At 53.9% G+C, this 27,764-nt stretch overlaps 1 protein-coding gene across 1 annotated transcript in view; it reads right to left on the bottom strand.

The window, feature by feature from the left end:
- Positions 1–16,377, bottom strand: part of DRC1 (dynein regulatory complex subunit 1) — a 31,719-nt gene extending 15,342 nt beyond the window's left edge. The window contains exons 1-5 of the mRNA XM_044450307.1: positions 16,214–16,377; positions 15,575–15,662; positions 14,286–14,398; positions 12,472–12,655; positions 10,629–10,766 (exon numbers count right to left, since the gene is read on the bottom strand). Coding sequence (XP_044306242.1) covers positions 10,629–10,766; positions 12,472–12,655; positions 14,286–14,398; positions 15,575–15,662; positions 16,214–16,377 — 687 coding nt within the window. The remainder of the gene's footprint in view (positions 1–10,628; positions 10,767–12,471; positions 12,656–14,285; positions 14,399–15,574; positions 15,663–16,213) is intronic.
- Positions 16,378–27,764: the final 11,387 nt, after the last annotated feature.

Below are 27,764 nucleotides of genomic sequence, written 5' to 3'. Positions count from 1 at the left end.
GCCAGCAAAGTTATGCTCAAAATCCTGCAAGTGAGGCTCCAGCAGTACGTGGACCGGGAACTACCAGAAGTACAGGCAGGATTTCGAAGAGGGAGAGGAACTAGAGATCTAATTGCCAACACACACCAGATCATGGAGAAAGCTAGGAAGTTCCAGAAAAATATCTACTTCTGCTTCATTGACTATGCTGAAGCCTTTGATTGTGTGGATCACAGCCAATTGTGGCAAGTTCTTCAAGAGATGGGAGTACCAGACCATCTTATTTGTCTCTTGAGAAACCTATATGCGGGTCAAGACGCAACAGTGAGAACTGGGCATGGAACCACTGATTGGTTCAAAATTGAGAAAGGAGTTCAGCAAGGCTGTATACTGTCGCCCTGCCTATTTAACTTATATGCAGAGCACATCATGAGAAAGGCGGGCCTAGATGAATCACCAGTTGGAATTAAGTTTGCTGGGAGAAATACCAACAACCTCAGATATGCAGATGATACCACTCTAATGGCAGAAAGTGAGGAGGAACTAAAGAGCCTCTTGATGCGGATGAAGGAGTAGAGCGCAAAAGTTGGCTTGAAACTCAACATTAAGAAAACTAAGATCATGGCATCTGGTCCTCTCACTTCCTGGCAAATAGCTGGGGAAGAAATGGAGGTAGCGACAGATATTATTTTCCTGGGCTCCAAGATCACCGCAGACAGGGACTGCAGCCAAGAAATTAAAAGACGCTTGCACCTGGGGAGGAAAGCTATGGCAAATCTAGACAGCATACTAAAAAGCAAAGACATCACCCTGCCAACAAAAGTGCGTACAGTCAAGGCTATGGTTTTCCCAGTTGCAATGTATGGCTGTGAAAGCTGGACCATAAGGAAGGCTGAGCGCCGAAGGACTGAGGCCTTTGGATTGGACCACAAGGCAATCAAACTGGTCAGTCCTAGAGATCAACCCTGACTGCTCTTTAGAAGGCCAGATCCTGAAGATGAAACTCAAATACTTTGGCCACCTAATGAGAAGGAAGGACTCCCTGGAGAAGAGCCTAATGCTGGGAACAATGGATGGCAAAAGGAGAAGGGGACGGCAGAGGATGAGGGGGCTGGATGGGGTCACTGGGGCAGTTGGCGTGAGCTCAGGTGGACTCCAGGGGATGGTGGAGGACAGGAAGGCCTGGAGGAGTGTTGTCCATGGGGTCGCGATGGGTCGGACACGACTTCGCGACTAACAACAACAATTTGCAGCAGGCATTTAGTTGAGGAAGAAGATCCGACAGAGAAAAACCCTTAATGACTGTGACGTGGAAGAGATCCAGGATCCGTGGCAAAAGCTTTTGGTAACTGTGTGGGAAAGCTGGAGAATGGTGGGTCTGCTACCTTGTTATGCTGAGCCGGACGTGGATGTTTGTTTGAGAAATGATTGGAATTTGGCGATGTTTCCACCAAAATGCTTCCTCCGATGATTTTTCTACTTCAGGGCATTAAATTCGCTTAGCGGGGCTTGCCAGTTGCTGAATAGGTCTTAAGAATTACTTCAAGTAACTATAATTCTTGTTTGTGTTTGTTTCAAATCTGGTCTTAACTTCTGTATCATAAGCTTTTTAATGCCGTTTTAATAGGGAGCATTTTAAATTGTGTTTGCTACTTTGCTGTTACGAACTGTTCAGAAAGCATCAACTATCGGGAGGCACGGAAATTAAATAGATAATTAAACATTGCGATAACGTTTAATTTTTATAATCCCCATAAAAATCAGTGTTTGCTCTAATTCTACCCTGACCCCAACCATGGGGGTTTTCTTGAGCAGCTGCAGTGCATCTCTCAGAGCAGTACAGCAATGGCGCCCCTGACCTGGGAGACGGTGGGGTCTCCCGCCCTGGAGACGCAGCTGTTGGAGAGGGGTGATTTGACTAGCGGTCCTGCACTGAGCAGGAGGGGCTGGACCTGATCGCCCTCTGGCTCCTCCCAACTCTGCTTTTCTATGGTCCTGTGATTCAGTGTGGATAAGTGCACAGGAATGCACAAGAATGGGTGCCATAAGTGCAGGTCAGGGGACAAGTGGCTGGAGAGCAGCACTTGTGAAAGGGACCTTGGGGTGCTGGTTGACTGCAGGCTGAACATGAGCCAGCAGTGCGAAGCGGTGGTCAAGAGGGCGAACGCCACCCTTGGTTGCATAGCCAGAAGTGTGGCTTCTAGATCGAGAGAGGTATTACTACCACTCTACACGACTCTGGTGCGCCCACAACTGGAGTATTGTGCTCAGTTCTGGGCCCCTCATTACAGGAAGGATATAGCCAGGTTGGAGTCAGTGCAGTGCAGGGCCACAAGGTTGGTGGTCGGTTTGCAGGGGATGCCGTATGAGGCGAGACTGAGGGAATGGGGTCTCTTCAGCCTGGAGAAGAGGAGACTCAGAGGGGATCTGTTGGCGACATACAGGTGTGTGAGGGGATGTCACACGGAGCTGGGTAGAGACCTGTTCCCCCTGCAGAGGAAGGCAGGATGCGCCCCAAGGGAGCAAAGCTCAGGGAGCCAAGGTTCAATTTGGATGCCAGGAAGCACTCCCTGACAGTCAGGACCCCAAGGGTGTGGGATGGGCTTCCCCGGGAGGTGGTTGAGGCCCCATCGGTGAGGGTGATCAAGGACGGGCTGGACATGCACATGGTGGGCATGTCGTGAGCGGAGCCGGCTGGAGCCGGGGGTCAGACTAGATGGCCCGGGAGACCCCTTCTGGGTTGCTCTGTTTCCATGTCATACCACATCTCTGTAGGGCTCTTCCAGGAGCATCAAGGCCCAACAAGGACAGTATTTTCACACCACTCTCACTTTGATGGTATTAGAGCCCAGGCGATGATTTCATATAAACACCCTAATACAGTCAGCTTTACGTACAGAGTGTGGGAGATCTTCCCAGAGGACGGGCCAGACACTGCTTCAGGGAACAGCAGCCACCCCCACACTCCTCCCGGTTTCTTTACATGCTTCTGCTACTGGCCATAATGGTCTTGATCTTCAGAGAAGCAACAACATTGGACACCCTATTCCTCTAACCTGGACTCAAGATTTTGCCCCGAGTTAGAGATTATGGGGTCACAGAATCAGAGAGTAGCAGAGATGGAAGGGGCCAAGAAAGCCACTGGGGCCAAGCAAGGTCAAGCAGGGAAGGACCTAGCCATACCTGCATTCCACAGAAAACCACTTTTGAAAGCACTGGAACTCTTGTTCCAGAGGAAAGAGTGTTATTGAATTACTTTGGGCGCTGCCAAATGCTGTTCAGACAAAGATTCCATAAAGATTAGATTTCCCAAGAAACTGTTTAATGAAAGAACAGCCTTGGGTGGCAGATAAAACAGCAGCTTTAAACGTGAGATCAGGGGACTCTAACCAGCTGATGGTGAAGAAATGAGAGCCAGAAGCGAAGGTAAATTCCTTCCAGGTAAAGGAGCTGTGGCCAGTGAGCTTGTTAGTAAAGAGAAGGGAGGGAGATGAGCGGAGGATCCGGCAGAGATTCACTCTCAAGCGCACGGGTCTGAATGCAGCAGCAAAGGGGCCTCCGTGGAGCTGCAAAGCGGCTTCAGTGAAGTGCCTGGAAGCAGCAGCTGAGCTCGGACATAACAGAACGATTTTCAGCTCACCCAGAGGAGTCGCGAGTAGTTAAAACTGGGATGGCGCAGTGGGTTGCACTGTATACGATCAGATGGTATAGAAATTGAATGGTAAAGAAATACCATAAATACATACATACATACATACATACATACATACATACATACAGTGGGGACCCTGCCTTCAGATGACCCCTTCTTATCTCAAACAGAGTAGGCTGAGAAACCAGATTATCCCGCAACTGTCTTTCTAGGAACACAGCCTGCGGAAGACCTGCCACCCTGGAAATGATCCTACTGCTCTTCCAGAAGAGAGGGAAGAATTCACTACCAGGGTATAAAACTTGCTCTGCCTCGGCCAGGAAAACCAAAAATAAGGGAAGACTGGCATGCGACCTAACAGCCTTTTCAGAAGAAGATTTAGGATGGGAAGCAGAAATGGTGAGAAACGGTGATGTGCTCCCAAACTGGACCCAAAGACAAGCACCCCACAGTCAATTCAAATGTTGGTAAGTATCTATATTCCCCCATAATTTTTCAGTGTTATCCTTCTGACAAGTAGTGTCCAATGGAAAACACGATGAAGCAATTAAGTGCAGGATTGTCCAAGGAACCAGGCTTCAGGATAGATGTCAGAAAGTATTTATTTATTTATTTATTTATTTATTTAAACATTTCTATGCCGCCCCATTCGCCGAAGCCTCGGGGCAGCTCACAACATTAAGTTAAAATACAAACATTAAGTTAAAACATTAACTTATCATAACATTAAGTTAAAATGTTTGTAAAATACAAACATTAAGTTAAAAATACAAAAAATAACAATATAAAATAAGGCGCCCTGGCCAGATAAAATCAAATAATACTAACAATTAAAATGACACTTAAATAAAAAGGTCTTCGCCTGGCGCCGAAAAGCAAATAACGACGGCGCCAGGCGGACCTCTCTGGGGAGTGCATTTCACAGATGGGGCACCAGCGCAGAGAAAGCCCTCCTCCGGGTGCTCACCCTCCGAATATCCTTCACGGAGTGTCCCCGGAGAAGGGCCTCTCCCGCCGATCTCAAGGGGCTGCCGGGCACATATGGACATAAGCGCTCCTTCAGGTAACCAGGACCCAAGCCGTCCAATGGAGCAAAGCTCAGGGAACCAAGGCTGGACATGCACATGGTGGGCACGTCATGAGCAGAGTCAGCTGGAGACTAGATGGCCCAGGAGACCCCGTCTGGCAGGCTTTGTTTCTACGTTTCATCATTCTTGCGAGTGATCTTAATGTTAGAATCAGGTCATTGCCCACTAATCTGATAGATCGGTAGGAATGCCAAGAAGAGTTTTATGAGAAATATCCCTGCCTTCCTACGGACAAGAAAGTAAAGAAAGGCAGTTAAAGTACGTGAGGGGGCATCACACGGAGGTGGGTAGAAACTGTTTTCCCCTGCGGAGGAAGGCAGGATGTGCTCCAACGGAGCAAAGCTCAGGGAACCCAGGTTCGAGGTGGATGCCAGGAAGCACTTCCTGGTGGTGAGGATCCCTAGGGCAGTGATGGCAAACCTTTTAGAGACCAAGTGCCCAAACTGCAACCCAAAACCCACTTATTTATCGCAAAGTGCCAACACTACAATAAAACCTGAAAACTGAGGTTTCAGTTTAGAAAAAACCACCCACAGCCAGTCCAAACATATATATATATGTATATGCATACGTATATGTAACTATATATATGTATATATGTATTGTAGCGCAATGACCGGTCATGCAAAAGCTCGGACAAGTCATGGCTAATGAGTCGTGGCTCGTGACGGCATCGCCTGGCGCGCTACTCCTTTCCGAGCATGCACATGGCCCCTATGTGCACTGTTATCCGATGCTCGGTTGCTGGGGAGATGCTGGGGTGACTTGGCTCACATGCTGACAGAGAGGGCTCTGCGTGCCACTGCGGCACACGTGCCATCGGTTCGCCACCACTGGCCTGACCCTACCCTGGTGCACTGCCCTAGAGGGCTAAAGTTCCATTGAAAAGAGGGCAATTTTGAAGAGCCTTCCTTGAGTAGCTTTTTCTGCACAGCTCATCGTTTCTGCCCATTCTAAACACATTCCAACCATCAAAATTATACCAGGACACTTCGTTTTTCTAACCCTAACCCCGTGATGGCGAACCTTTTAGTGACTGAGTTATCTGGACCCATTTCAGTCCAGTTTCAGACCTGGGTACGGCACTGAATCTGCCTTGGTCGCCCTGTACGATGACCTGTGCAGGGAGAAGGACAGGGGGAGTGCGTCCCTGTTAGTTCTTCTGCACCTCTCAGCGGCTTTCATTACCATTGACCACGGTATCCTTCTGGAGAGGCTAAGGGGACTGGGAGTAGGAGGCACTGCTTGGCAGTGGTTCCACTCCTACCTTGACGGCCGATTCCAGAAGGTGGTGCTGGGGGCCTGTGGCTCTGCGCCATGGCGGCTATGCCATGGAGTACCGCAGGGGTTCATTTTGTCCCCCTTGCTATTCAACATCTACATGAAATCGCTGGGAGAGGTCATCAGGAGGTGTGGACTGCGGAATCATCAGTACGCGGATGATACCCAGCTCTACCTCTCGTTTTCCACCAATCCAGGTGAGGCAGTGGCTGTGCTGAACCGGTGCCTGGCCGAGGTAATGGGCTGGATGAGGGCCAATAAACTGAAGCTCAGTCCAGATAAGACGGAGGTCCTGTTGGTGGGTGATTTGAGTTTCCGGGTAAGGGCCCTGCCCTGGACGGGGCTGCACTCCCTCTGAAGGACAGGGTCCGCAGCTTGGGTGTGCTCCCAACCCGGAGCTGTCCTTGGAAGCTCAAGTGACTGCGGTGGCAAGGAGCGCTTTCCTTCAGCTCCAGCTGATCCACCAGCTGCGTGTTTACCTGGAGGAGAACTGCCTGGCAACTGTGACACATGCACTGGTTACCTCCCATTTGAACTACTGCAATGCACTCTACGTGGGGCTGCCCTTGAAGACAGTCCAGATACTTCAGATGGTACAAAATAGAGCTGCCAGGATGCTGTTGGGGACTGGGCGTTACTCTCATATAACCCCAGTCTTCTACCAGCTCCATTGGCTTCCCATCGGAGTCCGGGCTCAATTCAAGGTGCTGGTTATTGCCTATAAAGCCCTAAACGGCTTCGGACCAGGATACCTGAAGGAACGCCTTTTTCCCTACATGCCCTTCCACCCCGAGATTGGCAGCAGAGGCCCTCTGGGAACCCTCTTTGAAAGAGGTCAGGAGACAGAGTACCCGGAGCAGGGCCTTCTCTGCGGTGGCGCCCCAACTGCGGAATGTGCTCCCTAGAGAGGTCTGCCTGGCACTGTCAATTATATGCTTTTTGTCTCCAGGTTAAGACCTTTTTATTTAACCAATATTTTAAAGTTAATTAATGTTAATTGTATATTTATTCATTTAATGCATTTCAACCATGTTATTTTACACTCAGTTGTGGTGTAGCCAATTTATTTGTTTAGGAGTGGATCCTGTAAAAGGTAAAGGTTTCCCCTTGACATGAAGTCCAGTCATGCCTGACTCTAGGGGGCAGTGCTCATCTCCGTTTCCTGGCCGAGGGAGCCAGTGTTTGTCCGCAGACAGTCTCCACGGTCATGTGACCGGCATGACTAAACACTGAGGTGCACGGAACGCTGTTACCTGCCCACTGAAGTGGTACCTTTTTATCTACTTGCATTTGCATGCTTTCGAACTGAAAGGTGGGCAAGAGCTGGGACGGAGGAACGGGAACTCACCCCATTGTGCAGATTCGAACCGGCGACCTTTCGATCTACCAGCCCAGCAGCACGGCAGTTTAAACCACTGCGCCACCTGCATCCCTTATTTGGGGTTTTAATGTTTGTAAACCACCCAGAGAGCCCTCTGGGCTATTGGGGTGGTGCATAAATGCAATAAATGAAATGAAAATGAGTGCCCAAGCTGCAACCCAAGCCCCACTTATTTATCGCAAAGGGCCAACACTGCAATGAAACTGAAAACTGAGGTTTCAGTTTAAAAAAACAACTCACAGCCAGTCCAAGCAATAGATATATCCTTGGCAGCGCACTGACCAGCTGTGGGAAAGCTCGGACGAGTCGTGACGAATGCGTCGCGCCTTGTGATGTCGTGGCCTGGTGCCACTATTCCTTCCCAAGGACGTGCACGGGCCCAATGTGCGCTGTTCTCCGACGCTCGGCCGCTTGGGCCGTGCTGGAGCGACGTGGCTCGCGTGCCAACGGAGAGGGCTCTGCGTGCCCGCTGCAGCACACACACCACAGGTTCGCCACCAGTGCCCCAGGGCGTGGAACGGGCTCCCACGGGAGGTGGTCGAGGCCCCATCGGTGAGGGTGTTGAAGGACAGGCTGGACGTGCACATGGAGGGCACGCCGTGAGCGGAGCCGGCTGGAGCCGGGGGTCAGACTAGATGGCCCGGGAGACCCCTCCCGACTCGCTCTTTTTCCATGTTTCTAAAGCCTTCTGTGACAAAAATGCTCCTCCAGACAGATTACAGAGTAAGCTTAGCACCAAATGACCCTAGATTTCCTTATTCCTATCAACTCCTGGAGTAGATAAAGCGCACAGTCATGTTCAATTTAAAGCATGGATACACAAAATTACTCATCGCTCAGAAAGCTATCCACTCCAAAGCTGAGCAGATGTGGGACTGGAGGCCAAGCGCACTCCTCTGGTGGTTAACCTCTGGCAGAGAAAGCACCTTCCATTACACCTCCGAGGCACCTGCGCCTGCATCCGTTTGGGAGGCTTCCCACCTTGATGTAGCCAAGTGCGAATCAAGCATTAGTGAACCGTGTGGATACGGCGACATGAGCACCAACTACCATGCAGGAAATGAAGCCGGGGAGCAGCAGCGCTCCTGCAGAGAGCTCCGTGCCCCCAGCACTTTCCCAGGATGATGCTGGCAGTGAGCTGCTCCACTAGCTGGCTTGTTTAGCCACGTCACTTATCCTGGAAGCCTTCCTAAGGGAGTGAAACTCGGCACGGCTGACCCATCCTTTGAAAAGGGAAGCTGAGGGGACCCTAGAAATTACAGGCCCATCAGCTTAACTGACCTCCCAGCAAGCAAGTACACTAAGCTTCTTTTCCGGAAATTAGAGGACTGGGCTCAACGAAACTCCATCTTAGCAGAACGGCAGGTCAACTTCGCGCAGGGAAGGCCTGCCACTGATAACTGTTTAATCCTGCCTCACTTGGTATCAAAACAGACTGCAAACAGTACGTCGCGCCACACTGCTTCCATTGATTTAAGTGCTGCCTTTGATTTGCCGAAGGGAAAGCTTCTTTGGGGGGAACGGCTGGAAGCAGGTAGAGCTCAGAGACTGTGGTGCCTTGTAAAGGTGGTTTATAGAGATAAGTTTAAAGGTTTGAACTGTTGTAAACCAGCAAGGCACTCACAGATGAAGGGGGTCAACAGGGCACTGTTCTAGTTCCTTTTTAAACTTGATGATGTAGCTTCTTCTGTTCATAGCAAAAATTTCTGTATGCCAAAGGTCCTGGACAGATCAGTTAATATCCTTCTGTATATAGATGCCATAACATAGAAACAGAGCGAGTCAGAAGGGGTCACCTGGGCCATCTAGTCTGACCCCAGCTTCAGCCGGCTCTTCTCATGACATGCCCACCATGGGCATGTCTAGCTTAGCCTTGGCCACCCTCACTGGTGGGGCTTCAAGCACCTCCTGTCCCATTCCATTAGTTACTGATTAAGTGTAATGCCTACAGTCGGAAAACCGTTTATTAATTAACAGTACAAAATTAAAAGTGCTGATCTTTGGTGAGAAAAGAAATGACAGAAGAGGTTTTTAGACTCTGATGAATCAGAGCAGGTGGGGTCACTTACTTCCTTAAACATTGTCGCTTCATCTGTGGGAATGTGGACATCACAAGCCACACAGTATGAGCTGAACGTGCCTGCCCTGTGGGCAAACTCTGGACAGGCTCTTGAAACATCCAGGCTGGGAATGGGTGTTTAAGGCAAAGGTGCTGCCAGTACAGAGCTCTGGTGCAGACATTTGGGGGTTTAACAAAATAACAACAACAGAACTGAAAGGGTCCAGAACTGTTTTCATATTCCATTTTAGATGTGTTGAGATTCACAGCAGTTCATACAATCACAACTAAAGCTGGATTACAGGCAGTCTCAGACCTGATGCATCATAGGGTATCTGACTAGTGATGAGAGAGCTGGATCAAACGAGTGAGTCGGGCTCCCAAGGAAATGCTTAAACAGACAGATGGCCAAACCTTGGAAAAATCTCTTCTACCATTTTTCAGTTGCTTTTTTTTTTATTAAGCTATGGTTTTACTCTGGAGACTCCAAGTACTTCTAGTCCTATTATAAAATGTTTTAAACAAAGATTACAAGGCACTAGAGAGCAGGTGGACGTGGCTGCTCTGTCAAACACCAGGTCTGTGAAATGGCTATTGAGGGTACCGCGCAGCTGCAGGAAGACAAGGATCTCTTTTTCCCAACGAAAAGGGGTTGGCGCTAAGGCCTTTGCCTGCCTGCAAGTCAAGCAAACGGACAGGAGAACACAGCAAGATTGATTCTGAGGTGCACTAAAGCCAGACGTGCTCCATATACGTGATGCCCCAGGAGCGGACGCTTCGGCCCACTGCAGGAACGCCCATTATAGTCCCGCTGGAGGGAGCACTATCCCAGTTTTTTGGCCACGTGAGAAATCGGGAGATTGCGCACAGGTGGAATTCTCTCTTACAAGGATTTGTGACTTGGCAGGCTGTCCTCTTTGCAGTTAAGGCAGACAGTCTCTTTTCCTCTATTCTTTATTTTAAACATTCAATGTGTATTCTCATTCCTTATCCAACTGCCTTTTAATCTATTTTGTTAGTCACAAAGGGGAAAGGCAGAGGTGCTTTAAAGAAACAAATGCCCATTTCAGAAGTAACACGCAGACCATGCTTGGCCGTGCCAGTTTGCTCTCCGACCCACTCCTCCTCACCCAGGAGCACCAGACAACACACAGCCAGAGAAATGCTTTCACAAAGGGGGGCCCTTACCTCAATCTGAAGGAGTTCTCGGCGGTAGTTCTTCGTGATGTTTCGGATCTGCTCCTCCATCCGTTCCAGCAGCAGGTTGATGTCTTCTGCCTGCCTCCGGAGATCCTTCACATACTGGTCATCTTTGCTCTTCAGCTCCTGGGAACAAAACCAGACAAGAATGTCCGGTAAACACTTTTCTTTGGGGTATGCCAATCCAAAGTTCCTCATTTTCAGAAGTCTGAGCTGACCATCAGACAACAATCCACTGGCTGAGGGTAAGCCCTCTCTGGCAGCCCTTGGCTCCCCACTCCGAAAGCACAGCAAGGCAGCCCTGTCCGAGCTGAAATCAGTCATTCTTCCCTTCCCACAGAGCCTGCCGGCACATCTGGCCCTCCCCAGAGTCGCCACCCTGTAACACTGCGTGACCCTTTCCGGCAGCAGCACCCAGGTCTGGAATTCCCTCCCAGAGAGGCCTGCCATGCAAGCAACGCTGTGGTCCTTTGGTCTCAGATGAAAACCTTGGTAAGTCTCCCAGTTTCTCGACCTTGGGCACCAATCCTACTGGTTTTATTTGGATGACTTTTACCTTGTTTTCAATGTTATGCTTATCTTGCCTTTTTGTATTTTACAGATTTACATGTTTTTCTGAAGAGACTCTTTGCTAATGAGTGGGAAGCAAGTATGTACATAAGTGAGGCAATACTGGCCAGCCAAGAGTCAATGTTTATTTATTTTTATTTATTTTTATTATATTATATTTATTTATTTAGTAAACTTATATGCCGCCCCATTTGCCAAAGCCTCAGGGCAGCTTACAACCACAAATAAATAAATATCATTAATACAATTATATAAAGTCAGAGACATCCTGGCCAAAGATATAAAATCTATAAATAACAATTAAAATGACGTTTACATAAAAAGGTCTTGGCCTGGCGCTGAAAAGCAAATAAGGACGGCGCCAGGCGGACCTCTCTGGGGAGCGCATTCCATAAGTTGGGCGCCACCTCAGAGAAAGCCCTCCTCTGGGTACTCACCCTCCTAATGTCCTTCACGGAGGGCTCCCGGAGAAGGGCCTCTCCCGCAGATCTCAGGGGGCAGGCGGGCATATATGGACGTAAGCGCTCCTTCAGGTATCCAGGTCCCAAGCCGTTTAGGGCTTTGTAGGTGATAACCAGCACCTTGAATTGAGCCCGGACTTCGATGGGGAGCCAGTGAAGCTGACGGAGGACTGGAGTCATGTGAACATAACGACCAGTCCCCGTCAGCAGCCTGGCAGCTCTACTTTGCACCATTGGAAGTATCCGGACCGTCTTCAGGGGCAGCCCCAGGTAGAGCGCTTTTAGGGCCCAGCAGGGTCTCCCAGCATGACTCCAGAGCTCCAGCCACCACATCACTCCACCCTGGCCCACGCCATGGACACACAGAGGCGTCCGTCTGGGAGTGGGGCCCCTGCTCCGGAGTGCCGCTTGCTCCCAGCAAGTGAGGCCAGCCCTTCTACAGCAGGCACCCTGTCGTCAATTTAAAGTGCCTTGGGGTTTTCAAGTATTTGAAAGACGGTGCTAACTGCTGTGAGTGATGGGATTTTATTCCTCCTTTGGTACCTATGCTATCCAAATGGTTCCATCATGCATTCTCTGCCTGCATGTGTCAACCTGAGCACCGAGGACTGACTGTTATCAGTACGTTAAACTTAAAAACAGGCACAGTTAAAGCAGCAGCTGCGTCAGCACGGTCAACTCAGGGACGAACCCCGTGTTTCAAAGAGACCGAGGCAGCGGAGTGTTCGGCCTGCTCCTCCCTGCCCCTCGGGAACAGGCCCCGCTGCAAGCGGCTGCCCCCGGCCCGGCCCGGCCCCCACCTGCTGCAGCTCGCTGATGAGCTTGTTCTTCTCCTCGATCAGCAGGGCACACTGCAGCTGCTGCTGGCTGAGCGCCTCCCAGAGCTCCTGGGGGATGACCTTCTGCTTGGCGCCAGCCCACTTGGCCGTGATCTCGTCGAACTTGTCCTGGTTGGCCCTGGCCTCGTTCTCCAGCTTCTCAATCCTGCAGGCAACCACACCGAGGGAGTTTCTTCGCAGCAGGCCTCTGTGCCCCTCTCAACGTGTCCTACCTTAAAGCCCTGAGGAGCGCTGCGGATCTTGGCAGACCTTGGCAATGATCTGCAGGGATCTCCGTAACAAATTACCCTTTGATCTCCATCCTTGCTACAAACAACTCGGGCAGGTCCCAACGCAGGGTTTCCCGAGGGCTTGTTCATACGTATGCTGAGCAACCCCTCCTGGCCCTGGCAGTCCAACCAGCAGGCTGGAGACTGGCAAGGACTGCGTGACCGGCGCAGCCCGGAAGGGGGGTGCGGTGCAGTCCTGCCACTGACAGGGGCCCCATTTGGAAGACTTTCCCTCCACAACCTCCCCTTAGCAAAATAGTGTTAAATCAGCAATGAGTGGAAATGCTATTGCGGGGGCCACATCCTGTCCGGAGCAAGGAAATCCCAGAAGCCGCCCTCATCAACACGAGAACTGCTGGAGGGCAGACCCGGTGCATGGAAACCGCACGTCGCCACACAGCGCGATGGACACCTCTAGAGGAGACAGCTGCAGGTGCTCTGCGCGGGCTCCGTTCCAGAGTTCCCGCCCTGGGAGTGCAGGGCAACCGTCCGAGGCAGGTAACTTTGGGGTGCTGCTGGGAAGGACAAACTTCAGCCTAACCTACCTCACAGGGGTGCTGTGAAGACATACAGCGGCGCCTCGGCTCACGGACTCCATCCGTCCCAGGACTCTGGTCGCACCCCAAATTGGCCGTGAGCCAAGTCAAATTTCCCCATAAGGGTCAATGTAAATAAGGTTAGTCCGTTCTGTAACTATTTTTTTCTTAAATCACAAAAACTTGAAGCAGGCACACTTGGGTGGGGGGATAAGATCGGCACGATTGTGGGTGCGATCACAGGCGCGCTGGGAGGGAAGGCAGGTGTGATTGCGATTGTCACCCGATGCGGTCACGAGCCGAGGCAAACATTTTTAGAAAAAAATTCTGTTCGCAACCCAATTTGGTCGTGAACTGATGCGTTCGTGAGTTGAGGTACCGCTGTAATGGGAAAATATATACCCTGAAGAAAAGTGAGAAAGAAATGCTAATGTGAAGAAAAATGCAGCAGTCACCTGATTCAGACTCAAACTGCTTCATGTGTTCACATCAGGGCTGGGATGCGCCCAACTGGCACCTGTCCCTCCAGCAGGTGTGGCCTTCCTCTGGTGCCTGGTCAGACTTGGGGAGCAAGCCTAGAGCAAGTCTGCCAACACTTGTGGGGTGAAGGACGCACAACTCGTAACCTTCCTCCATGTCAGGTCGAGCAGCTCAAACAGCTGCTGTGGGTGGTGCAGAAAATGGCCGTTGCTTGCACAGCACTGGGAACATGTAGCAGGAACACAGACTCGTTGCAGAGAGACTGGAGTCTGGCAAGCTGACGGATTCCTCACCCATCTCCAGCTCGTATATTATTTGTGAGGAAACATGCAGCTCACCCAGGATCAGGCCAGCAGCTGTCACGGATGAGTCCTTGTCCTCAAAGTTAGGATCTCACAGAATCATCCAGAAGCCACCTGAAGTGCCAAGCCTGGCTGCCTCCCTTGCACATTTCCCACAATTCCAAGGGACATTTAGGCTTAGCACTGACCTCTGCCGAGTCAATTCCTCTTCCTCTGCCCTCCTCTGTGTCTCCCGAGAATCAGCTGCCACCTGGATGTTTGTCACTAGCTGTGTGCCATCGATGAGCAGCTTGGCCAGTCTCTGAGCAGAAAGAATGTGTCAGTGCCCATCAGTTTAAGCTAATAAAAGCAACGAATCAATGAAGCAGTATCTTTTTCTGCAACGACGAAGGGTCCGGTAGCCTTTCAAAATTCACTGATGGCTGTGAGCAAGTGCCGCTTGCCAAAGCTGGCTGGTTCTGGCAAGTTTGCAAACCTGCAACTAAGCAAGGGATTGGGGGGGGGGGGTCTATGGTTGCCAAATTAGGGGCTGTACGGATAAGCTATGGGAATGGGACTAAAGACCCTTAAGTCTGATCCCCTCCTGAAAGGAAAGAGACATTCGCACGGTTATTGCTAACACCTCCAGCTGAAGCTCCTCACCTGCCCCCCGGCTGCAAAAGGCATTCCTGGTACGGTAGCTGTTACTGCCAAGCAAGAACTGCACTTCTTCCTTGTAACTAATCGATTTATTACGAACTTGATGGCTTTTACTATGTATCCTATCTTTCTGAAGCTCTCTAGAATTTTCTTTATATAAACATTACAGACAGAAAGCTAATTTTATCACACTGTTACAAAATATTCCAAGTGTCATGTATTTGGAAAACTGGAGTACAAATCAAATTGGTCTTGTTCGTGGTACCATCCCTGGTTTTTATGTACCACAGAAAAAGGGCCCTAGCACAGAAAATGACTGCTACAAGCTGGAGGGAAATGCTACCTCAATGCATAACTATGTGCTAACACTACTACCACATTGCTCTTCGTCCTGTCTGCTTTTTCACTTAATGCCCAAGTACTATGAGCACTTTTTGCCTACAAAAAGGCCTACAACTCCCAGCATGCCGCAGCCAGCATTGCTGAGCTTGTGTAGGATAGTACCTTTAATTAACCAAAAGAAAAGGTGCTTTACAATGTTCAACCAGGGGTTTGCGGCTGGACTTTTCCAACTCCAGCATTCTCTGTCAGTTACACAACAGCTTCAGTTGTGCGTCTGTTGCGGCACCTACCACTGACAGCCACCCACACCACTTAGCCTTAGTGAGGCACCTGTTAAGAGCGTGGCCCTTAACTGCTGTATCCTGCGGACCCAGAATGAACACGGAGGGCAAAACATGCGTAACACAGGTGTCTCCTGTTCAGGCACAGATTAATGAGGCCGCCGCATGGCGGGATGCGCAGAAAGGGCTGCTCCCCCAGTCCGGGCTCAGCCAACCTGTCTGCTGTCCTCTATCTGCTTGTGGCTCCTGCTCTGCTCCTCCTCCACAAGCTTCTTTGCATCGGGATCTTCCGCAAGGGCTTCCCTGGAAAGAAGGATCAGCGACGTTCACCCCTGGCCAAGGCACCCCTTGCCTCCCCGGTGCGACGCGGAGGCCACGCACTGGCTCTGCGGACCACCGGGGCAAAGCTCTGCAGGGTGACAACCAGGAGGAGGTGGGGGATGTTTCCGCCGGGGGCCCTGAGCGGGCGCCCCCGAAGTGCAGGGCACGGCGTCAGCCGGAGGAAGAGAGAAGCCCCCAGCCTTCTGCGGAAGCGCCAAGGGGGGCGCAGCTGGGGACCTGCCACTAGAGCCGGGGGGGGGGGGCAGGGGAGCCGCGCTCTGGGGGGCGCCGGGCCGCATCCACGAGGTTCTGCAGCCCTTGCGCCGGCGCCCCCCCCCCCCGCGCCCGCGGCGGGCCAGCTGCCTCCAGGCCGTTCCCCGCGGCACCCGCTTCCCGCCCCGCGCCGGGTGCCCGCTCCTCCTCCGCCCGGCCCGGCTCGGCTCCAGGGGGAAGCGGGCAACTCGGCCGTCCGTCCGTCCCCGGGGCTCCCGGGCCCGGCTGCGCCCCTGGGCCCCCGGCGGGGCGCGCCGGACCTGCGCTTGGCCTCCAGGCGCGCGGCGATGCGGATGCGGCGCGCGGCGATGCGCTCCTGCGGGTCGTCGGAGGAGACGTTCGGGGGCCTGGCCCGGGCGCCGCCGCCGCCGCCCTCCGGCTCCGCGTCAGCCTCGGGCCCCGCTTCGCCCTCGGCGGCGGCCATCGCGGAGGCTCCGCCGAGGGCCGCGGCAACGCGTCGCTAGGCGACCGGCGCCGCCTCGGCTCCCCGCGCGCATGCGCGGCGACGGCGTTGCCTGGCGACGAAGGCGCGGGGACGGCCGGCTTCTACGCATGCCTACCACGGTCGTGTTGCCTCTTTCCCTCTCCCGCCCTCCATTTCCACATAGAGCCAGAAAGTGAAGAGGTGGGCGCCTGCTCGGGCGTGGTGTTTTTACTGGGGGCAGGGGCGCCCCGCATTTCCAGACAAAGGGACAGCGGGCTTGCGGGGAAGAGTGTTCATGTAAATCGACCAAGCTCTCCTGCAAGCTCTCCTGCAAGCTCTCTCCGCTTACGTCCGTATATGCCCGACTGCCCTTTGAGATCTGCGGGAGAGTCCTTTCTCTGGGAACCCTCCGTGAAGGAAATTAGGAGAGTAAGTACTCGGAGAAGGGCTTTCTCTGCGGTGGCGCCCAACCTATGGAATTCACTCCCCAAAGAGGTCCGCCTGGCACCGTCGTTACTGGTTTTTCGGCGCCAGGTAAAGACCTTTTTATTTAAACATCATTTTAATTGTTAAAACATATGATCTGGCCAGGGCAACTTCTTCTTCCTTCTCTTTTCTCCTCCTATATTATTTATTTACTTATTTTATACTGATAATTTTAATTTTATATTACTATGTTTGTAACTCAATGTATTTTTGTATTTAATGGTAATTTATTATGTTCTATTGTATTTCAATGTATTTTATTGTGTTGTAAGCCGCCCCGAGGCTTCGGCAAGGGGTGGCATAGAAATGTTATTATAATAATTATAATAATAATAATAGCGGGAGTTTTATTTCTTTCTCAGTATCTTGCCAGCAGTGTGGACAGTGCTTTAGAGAGGAAAGCAGGTCCCTGCCCCAAGGAGCTTGCAATCTCTGGTGCGATGCAGTGGACACCATAGGGAAACGGAGGCGGATAAGGCTGTTGGTGGCTACGAAGCCTACCGCAAATGCTACCTCTGCCTGCCGATGACTGCCCCAAGCCCTCCCGGTGGGCTTCCTGCTGGGCAGCTCTAAGTGGCTGGCCGGACTGGGTGGACGCTGGGCTTGATCCATCGCCCGTGCCCCTCTTGGGCCTTAAAGCAGCTCGCTAGAGGGTGCCAGGCCTGGGCTTTTGCCCGCAGCCAGCCACGGCGCCCCCTGGCCGCCTTGGGCCAGCCGCAGCCTCTCAGCCTGGCCGACCTCGCAGGGTGGTGGTGGTGAGGCTGTCTGGGCCCCAGTGCCGCCCCGGGGCTGCTCAGCTGGCCTTCTGGCACCTCTGCAGGCAGGCCTGTGCGAGGCCTCCTGGCTGGGAAGATGGGCAAAGGGTTAGGTTTTGGGCTCGCTGGCGGCTCGCCTGCCAGACGGAGGCCGGGCTTGTCCTGCTGTGGCAGAGGCACGGCCTTGCTCGTGCCCCATGGCCCTCAGCTGGTGGAGGACTGGTGGGGCTGACGCGAGCCCACGGCGAAACGAGCATTTTGCCAATCGCCGAGTTGGGCCTGACGTGACCCTAAGGCGAACCGAGCGGTTCTCCAGGTGACTTTGGAGTCGGTGCCCCCATTGACCTACGCTTTGTGGGAAAGCGTGGCGGGCATCTGGGGTGGGCGCGTGGCCCAGCCCCTCTTCAGGCGGCCTTCTCAGGCCAAGGGATCCGTCCATCTGCCTGGAGGCACGTGGCTTTGCTTGGCCTTCCAGAAAGCCTTGGCCCCCCGCCCAGGGCAGCGGGGAGGCAGAGCGGCGCCTGCGTGAGCTGCTCGGCTTCCTGCAAAGAGGACCGCGGCAGGGTGTAAATGCAATGAATAAGAAGGCCACCTGGCTACACAGCGGAGGATGCGGTTTGAGGGCACTGCATCCCGGACTGGCCGGGGCTGCTGGGAACTGCTGTCCGATGCATCTGAAGGGGATCGAGCCGGGGAAGGCACACCTCCCAGGCAGACACGCGCAGCCCGCAAGGAGCTTGCGCTGGCCCATCGAAGGCGCCTCATCTTCCCAAAGCAGAGGGGGTTCGGCTTGGGGGTTCGACTCCAGAGCAGAATCCCGGAAGGAGGCAAATCTGCAGACTGGCCGTGATGCTGCAGAACCGAACGTCCTCGGAAGCGCCCGTGGGACCGGAGCCGTTCAGAGGGAGTGGCGGTTTTCCGCGGCTCCCCCTTCCGTTTCCTTTGTCTGCTCCGAGGGGTCCCCTCCCTCCCATGCAGCCTCTTTGGGGCAGCTTCTGCTCCTATGAGCCCCCTCCCTGCACTCTTTCTCTTCCAGGGCTGAGGATGGTCCGTGGTGGTCCTGGGCGGGGAAGGCTCAGCCAGAGGCGGCTGCCCGGCATGGGAGCAGAGGGCTGGTCGGTCCGGCGAGGAGCCCGGCGCTGGCGTGGGCGTGGGGCCGGCTGGTCTCCGGCCGCCTTGTCGTGCCCAGTGTGATGTCACGCAGAACTAGAACAGGTTGCCAGGCGCCTCCTCAGATCCCTCGAGGGTTTCGACGCGGCGCCTTCAGTGCATCGTTTCTCTGCGAAACCGGAGGACTTTTGGCACGACCTGGACCAGGAGCCACCTGGGGTAGCCACTTTCTGTTGTGACTTCTTCCTTCTCTCCTTCTGCGTGGCGGGAGCGCTCGTTGCCGGGGTCTTGCACCCCAAGCCACAGACGGCGAGCTAATGCGGCTCACGAGCACCCTCAGGCGAACGAGCCCCTTGGTTCCCATTCAAAACAGGGCTGGAGCCAGGCGGGCCTCCCTGGACACGCAGTCCCGGGACGGGACGGGGCCGCCACTGGGAAGCCCGTCCTCCCTCGGCAGATCCTCATGTCTGGGGGGGTTCAGGTCAGGAGAGGCAGGAAGAAGGCAGGAGAGGCAGGATGTGGCGTGGGCAGCTAAGCTGGGCGGCGTGGGTTGCAGCTCTGGGGGTCGGTGAGCTGAGACGGGCAGACTCCCTCGGCAGGCGGGCAGCAGGGCTGGGGAAACCAGGCAGCCCCCCAGCTCGCCTCTGAGCCAGGCTGGACCGGTCGCCTCCCGGGGGTCCGTGGTGAAGTCTGAGCCCTCTGCCGAGCCCATCCACCTGCCTGCCTTCACCTGGCTGCTTCCCTCCGGCCCTTTCCCATGAACCTGCCTGCTGACCTGTAACTGTCCAGGAGAGAGGGCTTCGCCCCCCGCCCCCCGATGGCTGGCGTACCAGGCCAAGTCCAATTCCTGGTTTCCCTGATGCCTGCTGTGGGCGGGGGGAGAAAAAAGACCCCCCTTCCTCCATTCAGCCCCTGGTGGAACAGGTGAATGGGTGGGAGGGAGCAGGCGATGGTTTGACAGAATCCAGGTGGGTCTTTTCTCAGCTGGAAGGAAAATCTGAGAACCTTCCAGGTCATAATGCTCATCACACCTGAGGAAGCATGATGCCCCCCCCCCCCCCGAGCCTTGTCTTTTGTGAGCCACGAAGTGCCGCTGTTTCCTCCACAACCCGGGCTTCAGCACATCTGCCCCGGGGGGTCCGTCACGATTTTGCCCCATTGAGCACAGGGTTAGCAAGTTCAGCATGGCATTAATTCTCCCACTGCAACCAAAGGCGCATCCCCATGCTTGAATTTCATGGCATTCTGTGCATAAACACCCACAAGCGTTACACATTTCCCTGCGAAATGCTTTTAATCTAACAGTCTTGGGGGTAAAGCAGGCCTAGTCCTCTGCTATTCTGTGTCATCATCTCCAACTTGTGGGCGACCCCCGAAATGAAAGCCCCCAGAATGACCTGTCCACACCCTCCCTGCTTAGTGGTTCTAAATTCAAGGCTGCGTCTTCCTTTATCCACGTCAATCCGTCATTCATGCATTCATTTTTCGATGTATATCCTGCCTTTTTCCTACAAAGGGCTCAAGGCAGCTTACATCCTCCTCCTCCTCCATCTTATCTCCACAACAACCACCCTGTGAGGTAGGCTGGGCTGAGAGTCTGTGACTGGCCCAGAGTCACCCGGTTGGCTCCATGGCTGAGCGGGGACTTGAACCCGGATCGCCTGAGTCCCAGTCTCACACTCTAACCGCTACGCCACACTGCCCCTCGATACGGTCCTCCTTTGCACCTCCTCCTCCTCCCTTTGGGTCTCCTCGCGTGATTGTCTTCTCCAGAGAGTCTGGCCCTTTCATGATTTGCACCCAGTGCCACAGTTCTGGTTCTCCCAAACTCCTTGCTTCAAGATCCAGCCGCTCCTCCTGCATAGAACCAACTCATGCCCCAAGCGCCCGCGTGTGCCTGGAAAGTGGATTCACGGAGGTGCTGGCAAAGGGTCAGAGGAAAAGTAACGGCCCCCACCATACGGTCCTGCCTGAAGTGGCAGCTGCATCCTTCGTGGGCAAGTACCCATGACGGCTTCCCCAGCGGGGTATTTGGGACAAAGGGAACTTCACTGTACTCCAGCCTAAAGGGCTCTGGGTCCCAATTCTGCCATGGAGAGAGACAGAAACCAGATGTTCTGATCTAGACTGGCAGGAAACGAAATGTGCAGAAAATGGAGGGGGGGTCTGGCAGAAGTGGGCAACTTGGGGTGTGGCACATGGGTTGGCCTTTGATTCCCATGATCCCTTCACCTTGCTGTGCTGGCTGGGGTCGATGGGAGTTGCTCGCACGTTGCTCACTCCCCTCCCTACAGTTTAGGCCAGTGGTTCAAGCATGAAGCAAATTGCAGGAATGAACTAACGTTACTTGGGATCCATGGGTGGGGAGAGATGGTCAGCAATCCTTACATTCCTAGGGAAATTTCTTGCCCCCCCCGCCCCAAGGCCTACGCTTCCTTGAACGGATCCATGGACCCCTTGCTTGGAAAACTGATGCCGAGCATGCATCCTCTTCTGGAACATTTCTATTTCGGCAGTCTCAGGAGACAGGAGGGCTCGCATGATGGCGACAGGGAAGAAACATAGAAACAGCGCGAGCCAGAAGGGGTCTCCCGGGCCATCTAGTCTGACCCCCGGCTCCAGCTGGCTCTGCTCACGACATGCCCACCATGTGCACGTCCAGCCTCTCCTTGAACACCCTCACCAATGGGGCCTCCATCACCTCCCAAGGAAGCCCATTCCGCACCCTCGGAAGGGAGCCCTCAAGAAGCAGGTTCCGAGATAAGGGCATTGGAAGATCCCCAAGCCTGGATTGGACCAAGGCTGTTCTGGAGCAGCGCCAGGCTCATGCCGTGGCTGCCCAGGGCCCTCCAGCAGACCGTCCTGCTTGTGTCCCCTGGCATCTGGCAGCCCATGTGCCACAAGCCATACACATCCACTGCCGCACGCCAGTCCTTGCATGGGTAGGAGGAACTCGGGGTGCCGGCGTTTGCCCCCTCACGGCGCATCCCCAAAACAGGAGGCAAACTGCTTTCAGATCTGGAAACGATTACATGGAAATGCAGCTCGTCTCGCCACATGAGGGGAAACGCCGCAGCACAGGCTTGCCCTGTCCGTGGTTCCGGTGCCACGAGCTGCTCCCGTGCAAAGCGACGGAGCTGCTGCCACGGGCCGGAGAAGCACCATTCACGAAGGGAAAGCTTTCGCAGGAGGACCGTCCCTGCGGCCGCCCTTCAAGTGGAGAGCAGGCGCACGGCCACCCGACCTCAGCTGCTGCGCGGATCTTTCAAAACAAGTCTGTGTGGATGCATGTCGAGAACCGATGGTCCTCAGAGGAGATGATCAAACCTTTTCCAGGCAGGCAGCTGTGGAATCTACCCGCAAAAGGCTTGTAACACTCTAAAAATTTGGAACCGGCCTTCCATGGCAAAGCTCAGTGCCAGCCATTAATTTAATTTTTTCTTCCAGAAGAGAATGTTGCCGTTCAAAACAACCCAAGAGTCTCATGCAGCTATTTATTTGGTTTATGAATTTATGAGTCACTCTACACCCAAAGCTCTCAGGGCGACATGCATAATAAAAGCAAATGCAATAACACACTGATATGGTGACACATTGAAAATAAGCTTTAAAAACAGCAAAAATGTTTAAGCTGGGCTAAAAGATGGGGGAATGATTTCAGAAGGCAACATCACATCTGAGATCCTGCAAACTGCTGTTGCAAGTATTTTAAGAGCTAGTTCGAGTAAAGGCGCCTTTGCTCGGCCCCCGCGAAATCAGGGAAGGAGTCACGCGGTTTGGAGCCAGCACTGCGGGGCCCGCTCACAAAGCAGCTGCCTGCCAGCCCTCTCGCCACGGAGGGCTCTCCCAGCCGGGTCTCCGAGGACGGTCTGCCACAGAGCGGGAAGCGGTGTGGCTCCCGAAGCTGCAGCCACGGGTGGTGCGAGGCTTGCTGGCAAACACCTGTGCTTTGACAAAGGGCGGCTGGGGCAGAGCGGCCTCACCTGTCCCAGCGGGACCGCAGCCTCCCTTGCCAGCCAAAGCTGCTCTCCCCCTGCTCCTCGGGGCTCTCCTCCTGGAGGCTGGATGCCACCGCGGGTGGACTGCCTTGGAGTGTGTACAGACGCGCAAGCACGCTTGGAAAATGGCACGTGGCGTCTTGTTGCCGCGCCGTACGGCAGCTGCCATCGCCTGCGGTTTGCACTCCGAAGCCCCGTCCTTCCTTCAATTGGTACAGAACCACAGAATAGACGAGCTGGAAGGGGCCACGAAGGCCATCGAGTCCACCCCCTGCGGCTGCAGGACACCGCGTCACCCCACCCCACTCGGAGGGCTGCCCAGCCTCTTTCTGAATGTCTCCGGTGTGGGAGAGCCCCCCACCTCTCCGGCCAGCTGGTTCCTCTCTGACAGGGAGGAAGCTTCTCCTGATGTCCAGCCTGAATCTGGGTTGTTGCACCTTGACTTTTCCGTGTCCTGCACTCTGGTACCAGCAAGGAGAGATCTTGACCTTCCTCTTTGTGACAACCTTGGAGGTCCTTCTAGAGGGATACCATGTCCCCCTCAGTCTTCTCCTCTCAAGGCTGAACATGCCCAGTTCCCTCAGTCCCTCCTCACAGGGCAGCGTTTCCAACCCCTGGATCATTTCTGTCGCCCTCCTCTGCACCCTTTCTAAACTACCTGCATCTTTCTTAAATCTTGGTGCCCAGAACTGGACACAGAATTCCAGGTGAGGCCTGACCAGTGAGGCATATGGGGGAACTGCAACTTCTCGTGATTTGACCCTGCAGTGGGGTGGATCTGAGCAGCAGGGCGATCCCTGGCCGCCAGGTTGAGCTCCACGGCCCGAAACCCTTCGGTGATTTACCACCGTCAGATGCTCAGTGTAGCCGAGAGACGTGGTGGCACAAGGGCAGCCTGCAGGCCGACTCTCCCGTGGCCGGGCGGAAGCAAATCTCAGCCCCGTGTGGCGTTTCCACACCACCTCGTTGACCACGCAGGGAGCTGCAGCCGCTGGGTGGTATTTTAATTAATTACCGGCCAGTAGCAGAAGGTCTCTGGGCGGCTCACAGCCATTTCTCAAAAAACAAGAAGAGAGACGATAAAATTGCAAATACAATAAAACACAGTATATATAATTCCAATATGCATCTTTAAAACCCAATATATAAAAAAAGTAAAACAGCGTAAACGTCTAGAACAACGATGATATTGGTGCCAGGAGGTGTCTCTGCAGAGATCCTTCCCTAACTGGGACCCACCACTGAGAAGGCGCTTGCTGCCCCTGCGAATAAGCACAGAAATTCCAGGACAGCAACACATAAACACACAGCACTCATCTCACCAGGAATTAACCAGGGCATGAATCACTGCAGCGTACCCTTCCTCCTCCTCCTCACCCTTCCTCCTCCTCCTCACCATGGGAAAGCCACGGCCAAAGTGGCATACAACATCAGCACTGCGTGCAATAAAATTTCGAAACTTTTTCTAAATAATATCACAAATCAAAGCAAAAGTTTAAACACAGAAAAACATCTCCCCTTAACAAATGCACACTTGGATTAAATAGCCCAAAAAATAGCAGGACCAAGAGGGGTTTAGATACAGGAAGGGGGACCCCTGAGGGGGACCAAGGTGGATGCAAAGCACCCACAAGCTACGGGCTCGACTCTTTCAGGGTGCAGGACCCCCTCTGCACGGGGCTGAATGCCGCTCACCTGGACCGGCCGGCCACCTCCCAGGAGCCCCTCCGTCCCGTCCGGACTGACCGTCATTGACTGATCGCACCCAGTCCGTTGCCATGGCCAAGGATGGATTGAGCACGTCCGCTGAGAGAGGGAATGGGGCTGCCTGTGGAGGCTGAAGGGCACGAGGGGCGAGAGGCATCCCGGGGAGCACAGAGCCCAAGCGCAGTGGAGTTCGGACACGTCTCCCCGTGCCGCCTTTCCGAGGTGGCCACACGCAGAACAGCAGAACCACCAGAAAAGCGTCCCGCCACACCCAGCTTAGACAGCCTCTTCTGGAAGATGCCACGGCCGCCTGCGGCCTGGACCCTTAGTGCATCGAGGACGGCATCGGTTTGGGTCCTCGGAGGCACCTGGTCGTTTTCCAAAGAGATTTGCAGCAGGGCTGTTCCGCTGTGTTGAAACACACGATAATAACCGAAGGCTGGGTGTGAAATGCTGCGGAGCGTCGCAAAGACCTTGTCTGTTGATATAGGAGATACACTTACATCGGGGCATTGTGTGCCGCCTCGTTTTGTCCTCTTATAGAATTGATTGATGGTTCTATCCGGATTTGGGCCCTCCGGGCTTCTCTGGGTCCCCCGCGGCCTGCAGAATGTTGGGGGTCTCCACCCTGAGAAGTTGTCACGGAGATTAACTGCCGCGGATCCTGCTTCCGACAGCCCTGGAGGTATGGTGCCCCTTACCAATGATCCCCTACAGGAGCTATGAGGACTTTTCCCGCACTTCCGCGGCATCCCGGCGTCACCGGCCGCTCCGCAATTGCAGCTCGCAGCCATGTTTTGTGTCTTGCACTTTCTTCACGCCCATTTGCTTTCCGCTTGCATCCGATGAGAGCAAGTTCAGTCTCAAGGCGAGTTGAAGCTAAAGCACTCTCTTCTGACGCGTCTTGCCGCGCGCATTTCTGTCTGTGCTTTGTAACGGAGGCAGAAGGCCTCGAGGCTCTTGGAAGGACCAAAAGAGAGGTCAGGAGAGGCGGACGTGTATGGGGAGGGCAGGAAAAGGCAGAAGGGGACCCCGGAGTCCTTCACACGTGTCTCTTGCGCGCCAATCCCACCTTCTGCAGTTAGCACAATGTATTTAAGGCATGCTACCCCAGGGGAAGGAAAGGGAAAGGCTGCCCGCGGGGGTACACCTAATGGATGTACTCCTAGAGAATCGTTCTGTGTGGACATGTATAAGGAACATCATCATTATGACAAAGGCCCCAATCCCAAACACGCAGGATGGTTAAGTCTTGCTGAGCACAGTGGGACTCACTTCTGTGTCATCTTGCCTAGAATCGGGCTGCATGTGTGCTTAAATCCCCCTGCGATCTCCTCATGGACTGTGGGCCCAAGGAGCTCCATGAGCTGTTGCCGGGGGAGACCGCCACCATCTGGTGCGATAAGACATTCAGCACAGAGGTGCCATAAATTAAAGGACGCATCCGGTTGGCCAACCCCAGAACTTCGCTCTTTCGTTCCTCTTTGGGGGTTCCCTCTTAAATCCGAACCCACCTTCCATCCTGTGTCCCTGTGAGCAGCTTGCATGGTGAACGCCACGGGCCCAGCCATCCTGGGCACAGCGCCCAAGCCAGTTGGTGCGCATCCGAACTGCTTTTCCAGAGACACGATCCAGGCAGCCTCCCTCCCGGATGTGGACAGTGACATCATGTCACCGCAAGAAACCACATTAAAGCACACCGAGTTTAAACTGGTAACGCAAAGGCCCGCAAACTGGTCCTCTGGATATATAACCAGCTGGGATTCCCAGGAGCAACAGAGCCAGGTGCCCGAAACGCAGCGAGTCCGCAGCACACTGTGCCAGGAAATCCACATGCAGGAAGAGAAGACCAGAAATGGCAAAGAAGACCATGGGGCGTGTTGAGCGCTTCCACGGACGAGCAGGGGCCGTTTCTTCCTGCCTGAGCACAGCAAGAGCAGAAACGAATCTATGGGATCCTATCGATAATATTTGCAATCTCTTGGCTGCTGTCTTGCTGCTTCGTGAGGCTGGGGCCTATCTCATGGTCAGGAGAAGTGGCCTCTGTGGAGCTTGGGGGCCATAGTGAAGAGAAATCTAGTAGGCAAGGAGCTATCTTGGCACATTTAGGATGTCCCGCCAGGATATATAGGGATGCCCTCTCTCCTGTCCCCACAGATGCATGCAAATTGCTCTCTGCTTGAGAATTCTTGTTTATCTCCTCCTGGTCCTTGAATTTAAGAGCCAACCAGCTCATTGCACGGAGACGGAATGCCTCCCTCCCAGGAGATGAGGCCTTCATCCAAGCAGTGTAATTCCATATCACGGAATTCTTGGAAACAAACTGCCAGAAAACATCTCGTGGTCGCTCCTCTGGGACACAGTAAAAAGAGTCTTTAAGAGAATTCACGATTTCCCTGTACAGCATGTTGAGGGGAAAGCTCAGGCGAGAAACATTGGTCACCCTAGGAACCAAACTTAAACAAAGCCCGTAGTCTGAAATAACCCACCGCCACCAGCATTTTGGACTAGGCAAGAAGGGAGGTAAAGAGACCGCATTCTGATCGAGCAGAATTTCCTGTTTTGGATCACAAAACCCCGCTGGGATTCGGGGGAAAGAGCAGGAAAGGGCCAGCGTTCCACCCGAGGCACACAATCACACCTCTGGCGAGCCGCAGGGAGGACGCCCTGACACAACCCGAGCAGCTGTCAGTGGGCAGCGGAGAAAGAAACGCTTGGCACGTCGCCGAGGCGTGCTCCACTCGCGCAGCTGAGCTAGCAGAGGCCAGAGTAGCTGCGGTGGCTGTTGGAGGGGAGAAGCCTGCGCTCGAGAGGCAGCTGGTGTGGCCCAGCCTTGAGGGTGCTGGAGGAAGCGGGGGCCCGTGGCAGGAGCTGCGCTCGGCTCCCAGCAGTGCCGGCTCAGCAAGAGCAGCGCAGGGCCAGCCCGCCTCCGCGTCCAGGACCCCAGCCCCACAACATTGCCGGCCGCTGGCCCTCCTGGCTGCGGCCGATCGCGTTGAAATGCAGGGGTGTGGAGGGCACCGGGTTGGGGAGGCTGCCTTGGCCATGCACTTTTGCAGAACCGAGCCAAGATCAGTCCGTGTAAAGACAGCCCCTTGTTCCCAGACAACAAGCTTCTTAAGCAACACGCTTCTCTTGGACGTTTGCACCACAGACAGCCTTGGATGAGCGGGATACTGTGCTTAAGCTCCTAAAAAAGGCACGATAAAGCTAGGATCGGGTGTGCAGCAAATTGCGCAGAGCCGCTCGACAAAGGGACCGCAATGCTTGTGCAGCAACAAGCTTAGAAGAGGACCCCAGGCTCCGCTTTCCACTTCACACCCCACCCCGA

The sequence above is a fragment of the Varanus komodoensis genome, unplaced genomic scaffold (assembly GCF_004798865.1).
Source record: "Varanus komodoensis strain SLA01 unplaced genomic scaffold, ASM479886v1 scaffold64, whole genome shotgun sequence".
In the NCBI taxonomy this organism is placed as follows: Eukaryota; Metazoa; Chordata; class Lepidosauria; order Squamata; family Varanidae; genus Varanus; species Varanus komodoensis.
This window is presented reverse-complemented; position numbering and strand designations above follow the sequence as displayed.